Below are 13,222 nucleotides of genomic sequence, written 5' to 3'. Positions count from 1 at the left end.
ACTCTGCTGACTTAGCTAGAGAAAGATGCTGAAAGCCAGTGACTTTGAGAGAAAATTCAATTCAATTTACTTCATACAGTGTCTCTCATGAAGTATTTCAAAATGCCTTATATCAGGAGATAACATAATGAGAAAATGCTTTAGAGAACTGGGTATTCAGATAGCAAGACAAAATGATACACAACAATGAACTGGAGCAAAAGAAAAGACGACTGTCATTTAAAAGCAGTAATCATCTGGATAAATAGTCTTGTAAACTAATTACAGTGAGAAGAGAAGCAAAGAATGCAAGACTGGGAGGAACAAGAAGCAGCTTACTTTCAAACAGGCTAAGGCAGAGGAATGGTTTCATGGGGGGAGAGGAATTATACACAGTATTGTAGAACAACTACAGGAGACCTGCTTTAGAAATGTAGTCACACGTATGTATGCCGTATATTGCATCACAGTTGTATTTATGTGACATGTTAAGTTATTCTCTTTAGTGGCTGGGAATAGAATAATTACGTTGGCCTGGTTCAGGGGAAGAGCAATTGAAATGCCTCCTTGTAGTTGGAAAGAATCAATGCTGATGGGTGCTGTGGGTTTTTTGTTTTGCTGCTTTTAAGATTTTCTCTCAACTCAAGTGCTTCTGTTTGCCTCTACTTGGAGAATAGGTTTGCAAGTGAGGGTGTCGCAAATCTGGTGCTCATTAAAGACAATTAAGAGATAGAATTAACCAAAACATATTATACGACTAATGCAGAAAGAAGCCACCCACAGAGACGGACACAGGCCAGGAAATGATCTCATTTTGCATGGTCACAGAAAACCATAGTCCTCCAGCACCAGGGATCGGGGGATCGTGAAGCGAGGGTTCAGAAACCAGAGTATTATTTTTGTGGTGCTGTGCAAAAACAATTTGCAGTTTTGGCTTCACCTCCATCTTTGCTGTTTTCTCTCTCTTTAATGTTGCAAGATACAGCAAATGCTGAGAGCTTGTTTTGTACTATGCTAAGGCAATTGCCATGTTTTTAAACTGTTATGGGAACAGCCTGTTTCCCTTTTAAACTTCCCATCTGTGTGTGTATTTCCCTCAGTCTATTGCCTTTATAGAGAATTTTCCGCTCCCTCTAAATCTAAACCATTAGTTTCACCTCCTTGAACAAGAGGTAGGGCATTACTGAGGAGGAAAAGTAAATCCTGAGATAATCAGCCCTGCTTAATTCCAGCATGGAACACTGCTGTTTTCAGTGTTCCTGATGTTCACTGCACAGGGAGAAGGCACAGTGACTCTAAGTGTGCACATGAGTGTATATAGGTGTATAGAGAGACAGTCAGAAGGGGAAGCATTTAATTGCCTTGCAATCTGACCAACCAACTAGTGTTCTGATTGCATACAGCTGATTTTCTAAGTGAAAATTTTCAAACCTACTCACCAGCAAAACACTCTGGAGTGTGTGTCTGTGTTTCTTCTGGAGAAGAGGAAGGATGGTTTGATTACTCTCTCTTTTTTCCTTTGGACAAGGATGTTTTTCTCATGCAAGGGAAATGCATTCTAGCAGCATGAACATAGCTATTAATCAACACTTAAGCAATAATCAGTGAATGAAAAATGGTGACCAGAAACTGAAAATGTACTTGCATAGCTACTTTGGTGCTTTTCCTTTGAGATCATGCCCTTGCATTTTAATATGAACGATTCTTATAAAATTAGTGCTGATATATTCCAAAAAGCAGTGATTTAAAAAGCCAGCACTTATTTTTCGCTTTTAAAAAAATACTAACAGTGAATGAGACATTAAGATCTGCGTAAGTAATGTTATAAAGCTACCTTGGTAGTCTCTGAGACAGAGTCTCAAATGATATGAACCAGTAATTTCTTATTGAGTTACTTCAGAGATGGAGATGCCAAAATCATCACCACTAGAATGCTGCATTTAGGTGTGTGAAGACATGTTCAGGATACAAAGATACAAGTGTTTTTCCTGTGTATTTTGACCCAAAAAAGAGATAAAGCCACCAAGAGATGCAGGTGTATGTTAGCTTTGGGAATGCCTCCAAGAGGAATCAAATGCTATTGAAATTAAAACAAACCCCCCTCATCAGTATTTAGCATGCTTTCCTGAATCAGGGCCAAGGTATGTGGTGGCACCCAGCAGAAACCAAGGCTGTGAGACTCTCCTAGTGAGCAATACCTTCCTTTTGTTCTTCAAGATGTTTTTTGACAAACTCAGTCACAGTTCTAATAGCATCAAGTGTTCTTTGGAATAATCTCTAAACCAGATTAGTATAAAATGCTTAAAGTGAGTGTGTGCTTAACAAAAAGAAAGCTCACCATTCCCTGGAACTGAGCCCAGAAAACAGAACTTTGGGAGTCTGCAAGACTTGTGACTTGGTGATTGGGCTGTGAACAGGCAACTGTAGCTATCTACTGATTCACCTTCCCAAATTATTTACCCTGTATTTTCCGTTGACATGAAAATAAAAAAGTTTTACTTAGTTGCCCCACTACCCAAAACAAACTTGAAGACATTGGACCATGATTTGAGAATCTCTAACAATTACACTCCTGAGATATATGTAAAATGGAGCAGGAACAGAAACACAAGTTGTCACTGGACCTGCTGGGAAGATACTGCTTCCTTCCTTATTCTTGGAAAATGTCCTATGAACAAGTTTGTAACAGGGAAGTTTAAAGTGCTCTCTTTCTTCAGTGGTGGAGGTGGCTTTGAGAGTTCCTGTGGAACATCATCTTGGTTTGCCATTGCAGCCACTTAGCAAAGAAAAACACCACTAAGAATATCAAAAAGAAATATTAAAGGTGCTGTCTTACATCCAAACAATGGTAAAGCAGTACTGATGGGCTCATATAGCATTAGACTCTTCTTTGAGGACTGCTCCTGCCATTAAAATCAATGCAACTTAATTAAAGCAAATTATAGATAGATACATCTATAAATAAGATATTAAAGTGCGCTGCTGAATATGATAATTGCTGCATATTTAGCAATCAGCGTGTGTGTTCTGCTTTTGCCAGGAGGGATTTCTTTCAGTGGAATCAATGGAGCTTTATTAAAAACCATCCAAATTAGAGGGAGAAATGATGAGTGTTATAATAACGCAAAATCACTGTTTCAACTTCCATTGCAAAACCAGGAAAGCAAAATATATCCCTCTTTGTGTATGTAAGGAAAACATCAGAAAAATTCTTTTGAATCATGGACACTGGTAGAATTTTTAATTTTTACCTTTTGATGTAAAACGTAAAAAAGCATGGAGGAAAACATGCCGTCTGTGGAAATGCTTGAGGTCTTTGAGGATGGGATAATGAGGATATCACAGCAGTAAGGAATTAAGAAGACCCCCTCGATCAACTTCCTTCATTTCACATGGAACATCCAATTGACTGCCTTACATCACCCCACCTGTTTTAACAGATAAAGAAAGTGTTAGCCAGTCAAACTGTGTTCTTAAATTTCCAGAACCAGGCAGACTGTTGAAATGCAAAAAATAAATCGGTGAATGTTGATGCTTCACCTGTGTATGAAACATTGAGACCAGGGTGGGGAACAAATCTACTTTTACCTCTCCGTTTTTCTTCAGTTTTCACTTAATTGAAAACAAAAACCAACTGTGTCTCAGCAGAGGGGAGACCTGAAAGTTAAAGGGCAAATTCCGTTATACCACGGCTCTTTTTGGCATGCTGAATCTCAACCCATGTGATTAGAAACGCTCACAGACAAAAGAAGAGCTTTGAGAACAGAGGTCAAACCAGCATCTGAATCAAGTCCTTTAACAGATGATCACAAGACTATTGAAAAATGTACTAAGCAATGCAGCAGTTCTGTGTGTCGTGTTTATACACAGACTTTCAGGCAAAAAGCAGAACTGGGTGGCATTTTCAAAGCACTTGGGTGATGGCAGAGCACAAGCCTCACTCTGCAGCCTTCCTGGGGTGGCTCCTGTCTTACAGTGCATGTCAGACATAAAATACAATGTTAGTATCGTGCCATTTTTTATGGATAGAAAACCACAATGCACAAGCTCAAGTGACTTTTCTGAGCATACACAGTGAATAAGTGAAAAAGTTAGGAGTCCCATGACTCCTATCTTCATAAGCTTTTCCTGATCTCCCATAATTTTAAATAAGTCAGGTATGACTCCAGTGGAGTTAGCAGTGTTTTGCTGTGGATTCACAAATGGGTAGTTAAAATCATATCAGCCTTGATAAAGTTATACTATTGCTACTTATTTAGTGGGCAGCACACAGTTCTAATTTTCTTTCTGATCTTCAGGATAATTGAAATGTTTGCAGGAGCCTTGTAGTTCAGAAGTGGGGAAAACAAAGGGTTAAAAAAAAAGTAAAAGGGCGGAGATATTTAGCATATATGTGAAAAATTAATAAACCTGAATGCAATGCTCACTGTGTATTATTCTGGTTTTTAACAGTGGGAAACTTCTGCCTCTGAGCTATGTTTTCTCTATAGCTAGTTAAGAAGCTTTAAAACAATTTTTTTAACAAATTAATCTCGGCAAAGGTGATGAAGTTTACTATATGCAGCTCTAGATACCTGAAGGAGAGAGAACAGTAACTGCAACTTTCTGAGAGAGCCACTCTGAAAATGGCTCTGCATTGTTTTCCTTATGAGCAGTACCCATGGTCTTGTGTCTTCAGTGTGCCAGCTTCACTCAGGACAGACCTGGAGCAGGGAGTCAGGTGGGATGTAAGAAGAGGTAGGGCCCCAGGCGAAAAGACAGTCCTGCTGAATTCCGCTGGTAGGGGCAAGCAGTTGTTGCTGATTTCTGTTTGCAGTGTGGGAACCCTCACCTTGAGCTGTGTCTGGATGCACAAGAAAAAGTCAATTCTAGTTTCATGAAGCTTAAGTTTCAGAAAACATTGCTATAGTTGTTATTTTTCGTACCACAACAGCTGTCCAACCTCTAACGCCTTCATCCCTAAGAAAGGGGCAAGGGAAGCTTTCCTGCTAGCAGCTAGTAATGTAGCCTTTAACAAATGGTGTAGGAGGAAGGCAGTGTAAGACAGGTGAGGGGGAATGAAATGGAGTATCTCCTGGGAAGAAAACACAGCCTCATACACTTTTCTGTACAGTTTTCAAGACAGTCACAAGCTTCAGGATTAAATAAATCCTTTCCCTTCCCTTAAAGAGTTGTTATTCTGCAGCCCCAGAATTCTCCTGTAGGCAAATCCCAGACTTACTCAAGACACCTGCTTGCAGGTATACTCTACTCATGCCTTATAATTTATTTGCAGATATTTGAATGCTCTAAGAGAATTGTTTCTAGCTTGATCTACCGGTGCGGGTTCATATCACCTCTTTTTATTATTTTCATGGGACCTTCTTCTAGAAAGAATTAGCAGGTTAGAGATACTCTGTGCTAGCTTATCACTTCCACGTGTTAAAAATTCCTTAAAGTGCTCTGCAGTTACTCTTTTTGCCAGGGACATAGCTTGCACTGACACCTGCACTGCTTTTGTGTTATCTTTTTTTTTTTTTTTTACAGTTGCCTTCCCTTTCTGTCTGTTTTGGATTTGCATGTGAAATATGAAACTAATAATCTTCCTACAGTTTTCTGTTTTAATAAAAATATGGATTCCATTTGTCTAAGGAAGTGGAGAGAGCCCCAGCCTGCACTCATTCTTCTCTGCCTTTTGGCCTTTCAGGTTGGTCACCTGCTGAAGGCTGTGGACTTGGAGAGAGGAGAGGGGTCCATAGTGCCCACACTGCCCTTTAGTCTGCACTTCCCCTGGCCTAGTTCTACTGCTGAGAACTGGCAGGGGTTTAATTAAGGATGCTGAGCTGTCATAGGTCCTTTTTTCTGAAGTGGCACCTTTCTATCACAGAAATATTGTTTGCTAGTGGAAATTACTGGTTTTTTTTAAAAAGTGACTTGAACAACAAAAATGTTACTATCCATGTAGAAAGAACGGCTTTCTGGAACACAGAAAATCCTGACCATGAAGGCACTGACTTATATGGATGTGATAACTTGACAGTTTATCTGGTACCTTGTCTCCAAGTGTGGCCACTGCTGTGTGCTTCAGAGAATTCACTGGGATTCCCAAAGAGACAATTAGGAGAATAACCTGCTGGTACAGAGGTTTCTGCCTAGTCTCCCATTCAGGGAATGGCAGGCTCTTCGAGGCTTTACTTCTCTTCAACTTGTCAAAGGCTTTACTGTCTTCTGCTAAGCGGATGTTAGTTATTTTGATTCGTATGTCTATCCAGTTTATTAATTTTACATTCCACAGAGGGCTTGGCCATACCAATACTTTGCAACAGTTAAGTTTCATGAGTTGTTTGTTGTTTTCCTTTCCTCAATTTGAGTGTGCTGCTTTTTTAATTGCACTGGTAGGATGATGGCTGTTTCTGTGTTTATCACTGTCCCATTATTTTTGCATATTCATGTTTCGCTTGTTAGTTGAGGCCGCTCTTAAGAGATGAACTGTTCATAATGATGGCACTTATTTAAGTTGATGTTGTTTATTTAAACCCTAAAAATACAGGAGCATGTTTTGGATCATTTTATCTGTTGTGCATTACCATATCTTTGTGAAATGTGTGTTTCATCTGCTGTTGGGTTCTCTCTACTGATTGAGATGTTGAGCTCAAAACCTCTTCCAGTTGCCTCTGATAGGGACTCAGCTAAGTACTGCACCTTCTGTCAGCTCCCACGCCTTGCTGGCCATCTCATGGTCACCATTCATTTGGACTTCCAGGTTTTAATCCTTTTTTAATAAGGTTGCTGTTTGCTTGCCTAAATATGTTGTGGTGATTAACTATGCGGTTAAAACCTCCACACCTGGCTGGAGGGCCAACATATGTCCTGGTTCAGGAAAGGAGGAGAAGCTGGAGTATTTTGATCTTGCTTATTAGTACCTTTTGTGACAATTTTTAGCTTATTTTGTTGTAGAAGGCAGCAAAGGAACCCTTTGCTTTGACTCTCTCTGAAACATAAATAACTTCTACGAAGGAGGTGTTTCTATTTTCATAATTTCTCCATTCATAGGGGTAGTATTTTATTCCAGGCACCATTTTGGCACTCCGGGCTGAGAGATGATAGGTTTTCACTGTCGCACGCACAGATGGAGAAGGGAAAGAAGAAGAAGTGGCTGAGCCTTTAATTAGCTGTGCAGAGCCAGAGCATGCTTTTCCAGTGCATTGGGGGTTTTATATAGGGTGTGGAGACTCAGCCGCTCAATGGATCCAAATTAGCAAAATTGTGTATCCACCACCAGGGTGTTTCTATGGTAACTGTCTCTCAAATCATATATACAAACAGACCTGGCAGGGGGTATTGCCTTCTATTTGTCTGTAGGAAACCATCAAAAAAGGGGAGTTTTCCTGCTGCAAAAAGGCCTTGTGATGTAAATATTTTATACTTTTGGTGACCGGTATAAGTTTGGGGATTGCTGCTCAATGCTGGCACGGTTCCAAATCCATTTGTGTTTTTTCATGTTGCCTGGCTGCTGTTACTCCTGTTAGGTGTGAGATTGCAAAAAACTCACATGGGGTTGTGAATGCACAGCTACAAGACGCATCTTTCAGCTCATAAATATCTTGCCGTTGCGCATAATTAATAACCGATCTATAGCCGCAGTTAGACCATATACTGCGTGGCTTTTATGCTGAGTGAACCAGATCATACACTTGGTTTTTCTCCCTTCAATCTTCTTTGTAAAACAGCAGAAATCTGGAGGCTCTTCCCTGACCAGCATACCTGAGAAATTAATGGAACTTATGAACCTAATGAAATTAGCAGTGTAAGAACAGCCAAAGTGGCTGCGACTCTTCACCTAAGTGACTCTGTCTTTATAAAGTCTCTATACATGTCACTTTTTCTGGTGGCAAAAAATGAATGCATTATCCCTTTAGCCTACTGCCCTCTTTTTGAAATGTAGGGCAATTATTGTTATTTTTTGTTCATCCAAAGTCAGGCACTGCTAAGCATGGGTCATTTCAAATCAGAGGTGGTTATTCTTGGGGCCAACAGTTCCATAAGGACTCCTTTCTGTTTTGAGTCAGAGAAAGGAGAGCTAGCAAGAGACCTGTACTAAATAATTTTTTTTCACTTACGAATATCTTGGCTGTTTGAGGAGTGGCAAGGTGCATAACAGTATTTGTCTGCAATAATTCCTAAGGTAATGCCTAGTAGCTCCAAAGGATGCTGCCTCTCTTTGCATTGGACTTGGCTTATGTAATGTACACAGAAATGCTTTGTAAAGGTAGATAGGACTTCCGACACCTGAACGCACAACCTTTCTCATTGTAGAGGCTTATACATCGCTTCAGTGAGAATGGTGTATTGTGCATAAATTACAGGGCTGACAAAAATGTACTCTAACCTGTAGAATGCAAAAAACATGTTAATTTTTGTTTTCTCTTTTTTTTTTTAATCAGGCATTTGCCGAAAGCTTGGTGTGATTTATTACTTTCTTTTTAATGAATTGTTAAAAATGTTTGAAAAGGCATTAAATCTTCCTTTCTGCTATTAATCTGTAAAAGGGAAAGGAGATTTTAAATGGCCTCTTAGTATATTGCTTTATAAAACTGCTGATTCTAGCAGCACCGGAATAGGAATACATACTAATGTAGGAAACACTGAAGGCAGTCAGAGCCTACTCCATTTATGGAGGAAAAGACTAATAGCTCCATTTTAACAAGGCTCTTAACACTTTGGGCCATCAGCAGGCATTGAGTGAGTGAAATTGGGAGAGCTCCTGTGTGCTAAAAGCATCGAAGTTCACCGTTTGGTACCCGATGGAGCCTTCCTGATAGAATTGTGCTCCCCAGCCAACTTCAGTTGCCATCTTGAAAACAAACCAAGTAGCGAGCTGGCATTTGACTGAGTGCACTAATGCTTCACTTCTGAAATGGCACCAGATGATCATAGGTGCACTTAACTCCCAGCTGGATACTTGGCTTTGCAGTGGCATTAGGGAAAGTTTCTGGATTCTCGTTAAGAATGAAAGAAAGCCCGTTTATATCATATTCTATAGTTAAGCAAAACATGCAAGTGGAGGGGAAAAAAGCAAACTTGGGACTAAGATGTTAGCTTTAATTCAGGTAGTTATGCCACTGTAATCAGAAAGGGTGTGCTTAATTAGATTATGTCCTCATGTTACTGAATTCTAGGAGGAAGGCCAGCCAGGGAAGAAGAGTATCCCAGCTAGCAGGCAGACGAGGGAAAGGCTCTGAAAATTGTACCTGTTCTAAACACTTTGATACAGAAGCCTTTCTTGTTAGCAGTGATAAGATTATGTATGGGATTTGGAGCTTCTTTGAGCCCCTTCCTTTCTTTTGTTGATTTTGGCATGTCGCAGCATCATGTGTTCTCTGCTTATCGTTTTGAGATGCATTGTTAGTAGCTGGGCTGCATAATTGATCTTCATCTCTAATTACTCTCCTCTCCACAGGTGCCTGGAAAAGGTCCAGATGGGAGCTCATACAATCTTCACTTCGAGGGGATGGAAAGGCAGTATGCATCTTTACCCAGGTACAACACCAAGCCTCATACACGCTCTCTGATTCACCTTCCTTCTGATGGGTAGGGAAAGCAGCCCACACCTGATGTCTGGCTCTAACATGAGAGATTATTTTGTAGTTTTGTCTTGTCACCTTCTGCTGCTGATTTAGTATCATCTTTATAACTGTACTATTAATTTGAACTTTTGAATTTTTAAAGAAAGGTCTCTCATTGAACATGTCAGCAAGAGTCATGATCCACAGGTAGAGAACATGACATTGAGGGAGCCAGCTCTGCAAGAGTTATAACAGGTCGTAGCAGGGCATAAATGACTGAGTTTGTAGTGATATAATTCTAGCTGGCATTGACAGAGTGCTGCTGTGGAAAGCCTCCACTACAGCAGCCACAGCTCCTGAAGTCCCACTGCTGCTGCAAGGGCTGTCTGACAAGCAGTCCTATTCCAGTAGAGCATCTCTGTGCTTTAACTGAACACTGTGGAAATGCAAGTAAATTCTCTGAGGGCTTTTTTTAATTTTTAATCCTTATCAACTCAATGAAGAGCAATTCTAGTCTGAAACCAGTGGGGCATAACAAAAAGGAAGCATTTCAGAGATTTCAGTCCCATTTCTATGGGAGTTCTAATAGTGGAGTGTAAGATAAAGCAAGCCAGAAAGGGGAGTGAGAGGATACTAGAAGAGATAGTGGGAAGCAGTGAGAGAAAAACAAAAATAGAATAATAACCCACCTTTAGAATTAGAGGGCTGGGCAAGTCCTCAGAGAGGTTGACCAGTCCACTTCCTGGACCTACAAGCAGAATAATTTGTAAAAGCACAGCAAAAATAGCTATTTACAAGTAAGAAGAGATTCTTTGTTGTGAAGTACTGTTGGTATTTAGGAAATCAGAGAATTGTTTCTTTTTGCTGGTTTTTCTTTTTCCACTGAGCTATTTCCATTCAAAGGTGTCATGAGAGGTGTGTCTGAAGTTTAGTTACTGCCTTCAAATTATATTTGTGTCAGCCATTTTTCTGGAGATTCGTCCTGTGCAGTAACTGGCTTTTCTAATAGCAGTGTGTCTTGTATGTATTTTCTGTCTAACTATGGATATTCTTACTTTTCTGGGTAAATAGACATCTTTTTTGTGTTTTTCAGCACTCCTGTTTCCTGTCATGTTTTTAGGAGTGATTTTTGCATGTTAGTTAGGTGTAGTTTAAATACACATGCTCTTTTTTATTTATTTTAAACTTCAATTTTGTTGAGTACTTCCTTGTGGATTTCAAAACTAAATTAGTAATTGGTGCCCAATGTAACTCTCAATAGCAATTTTCGTATTTGTGTATCATGTCTTCTTTTATTCATTTTCCTTTTAAGAAAATCAACCGTGTTTTTTTCAAGCATTATAAAATGGAAATTTTCCAGTGAAGTAACTTCCGTCACCCAAAATTGTTTTTATTTCACCAATATTCCTTCAAGTGAGGATGACCAGAAGTGAGCACAGCAGTGCAGAGGTAGACACACCCTTGCTTTATGTAACAAGTGTTCTCAGTATTCCTTCTATACTGTTCCTTTCCAAACTGCTGCATCCTCAGCGTGTTCCCTAGGTGTGTGTACTGCTTGTCTCTACAACCTGTGTTTTTGTGGGTTTTGTTTGGTTGGTTTTGTTGGGTTTTTTTAAAGTAGATTTGTCTGAATCAGATCATGAATTTCACAGTGTTCTTCCCCAAACTTCCATTTAACTTGCTAGAAACTCAACTCTCCAGCTCTTGTGACAGGTTTGAGTATTTAGCTGGCTGGGACTCCCCGTTTAGGAAGTCATCCAAATATTCACTAAGCTTTTGAAGATCAGCCTGAAGAGTGTCTTTTCTCTCAGTGCCTAAGGAGATTATGCTGGAGAGTGAGAAGACCTGCACTTCAGCAGGGTTGTGTGTGCTTCCTGACCCAAACACTCGCACTGCTGCACACAGGCCACGCCATTGCCACGTCTCCAGAGGATTTCCACTCTGGCAGGAACAGAGCTTTGGGACATCACACCCTTGGGTGTGCCTGCAGTCCAGCAATCAGCTGCTGCTTTTTATATTTAGGTTTTGTAAGTTTTGCAGTTTCATGTTACTGCAGTAATTAAGCCTTGGCAGTCACAAATGAGTAGATTGCTACAGTGAAGTCTAAATCCAGAAGAAGGGGATGCAGTCTCATTGCCAACCACTAATGGAAATGAGTGATTTCTTTTGTTCTCATGGCTGACTGCCCAGGAGTGTAGAGGAATCCAGGTAAAAGCTACCCATTTGCCATCCTCTTCTCAGTGAAGGATCCATGAAAACTACTGTAATGGGTAGCATTATAAAAAAAAATTAAGAGAAAGAAATGGGAATGTAGAAAGAAATACAGAGGTAGTATTTCCTCAAAAGAGTAGCTTTCTTCTCCCCAGCATTTTAGTATTAGTTCATGGTTTCCTGCCTTTGGGTTTATTCCACTCCTTGTTTTTTCCTGTTGTCACTGTGGTGAAACCACCAAGCCTCATTTGGTATATAATTGTCTGCATACTTAGCCATTTAAGCCCAGTTTAATAAGAGATACTCAAAAAAGGCTTCAGATGAGGGTTGTAGATGCTGGGAAACAAATTCTTATTGCAATATTGTGTTGAATCCAGGAGGATATGACCTTTGCCTGTTGCTCTGGTGTGGAACACACAAGGAAAGCACTTGGACTGCATCCAGTTGCACAGGATGAGGAGGGAGGAGGGGATCTGTGCTATGTCAGTAGCTGAGACCTACACAGTGAAACTGTTCTGCTCACCTGAAAGCCAGCAGGACTCATGCCAGTGTGTGTGGGCACAGACAAATTGAGTAAGAGAGCTTTGGTTTTCCTCCCCACGGGGCAAGAAGGAAGAATATTCATCTGCCAGATATCTTTATGAATATTTGGTGCCCCTAAGGCACTGTCCCGTTCCTTTGCAAAGGCATGCATCCTGCATGAAGGAGAAGTCAGATTGCCAGCAGCATCTGCTGCTGGGTTGTAGAAAGCTAAGCTAAGCTTTGAAACATCATTGTGTCTTTGCCTTTTTCATTTTTTTCTTGGTGAATTTTTCTGATTTTCTCGGAAGCTGCTAATTTAAGTCTATATATTATGGGCCCAGTTCAGGTGATATAAATCTGTATTAACTGTATTTGAGGAATTCAGCTGTCAAATGTGTTTGCCTTTTCAGTAGTTGCCACAGCAAATTCAGTGTCTTGGTCTCCCTGAACTTAGTGATGACCTTTTTGCCTTTGAGTGGAGGATCTGTTCCTGTGTAAGGTTACATTTTTAATTAACGGCTCAAAACAGAAGGCAGCAGCCTTTGGAGAAAAGCTTTGTATGTGACTGGCCTAAGGAGTGGCAAGCTGAGGTGCGTAGTTAAGTTTCTAGGTAAAATAATGCCATCCTGTAGACTTGCTCTGGAAATGTCTACAGAGGCAAACAGCTGAATTAGATGATAAGTGGCTGTGGCAGGAGAGTGGCAGGTCTTCATCTCTCACTGCATTGTGCTGTTCTGTCTGCCGAAAGGCAGCAAAGTGGGAAAGGCAGAATGGAAGGCTTTGCAAGAGAGATACAGTTCTTTGCACTCAATGCTTACATGTTGCCCTGAGGCTACGGCTAAGTAGTGCTCAGTAGTAGTATTAAGCAATGGTAAATCCTCCTGCTTAGGAGGAGAATGGCTTGATTCTTATACCTTTTAGGTATACCATTTCTTTTGGGAAGAAGAGCAGGGCAAGGCTGTGGG

At 40.4% G+C, this 13,222-nt stretch overlaps 1 protein-coding gene across 1 annotated transcript in view; it reads left to right on the top strand.

The window, feature by feature from the left end:
* Positions 1-13,222, top strand: part of PARD3B (par-3 family cell polarity regulator beta) — a 400,197-nt gene that overhangs the window by 360,410 nt on the left and 26,565 nt on the right. The window contains exon 22 of the mRNA XM_017837617.1: positions 9,419-9,498. Within this exon, the coding sequence (XP_017693106.1) occupies positions 9,419-9,498 (80 nt within the window). The remainder of the gene's footprint in view (positions 1-9,418; positions 9,499-13,222) is intronic.

This window comes from Lepidothrix coronata, unplaced genomic scaffold (genome assembly GCF_001604755.1).
Source record: "Lepidothrix coronata isolate B3197 unplaced genomic scaffold, Lepidothrix_coronata-1.0 Scaffold7, whole genome shotgun sequence".
Classification (NCBI taxonomy): Eukaryota; Metazoa; Chordata; class Aves; order Passeriformes; family Pipridae; genus Lepidothrix; species Lepidothrix coronata.
The sequence above is the reverse complement of the archived record's forward strand: the minus strand, read 5'-3'. Positions and strand labels throughout refer to the sequence as shown.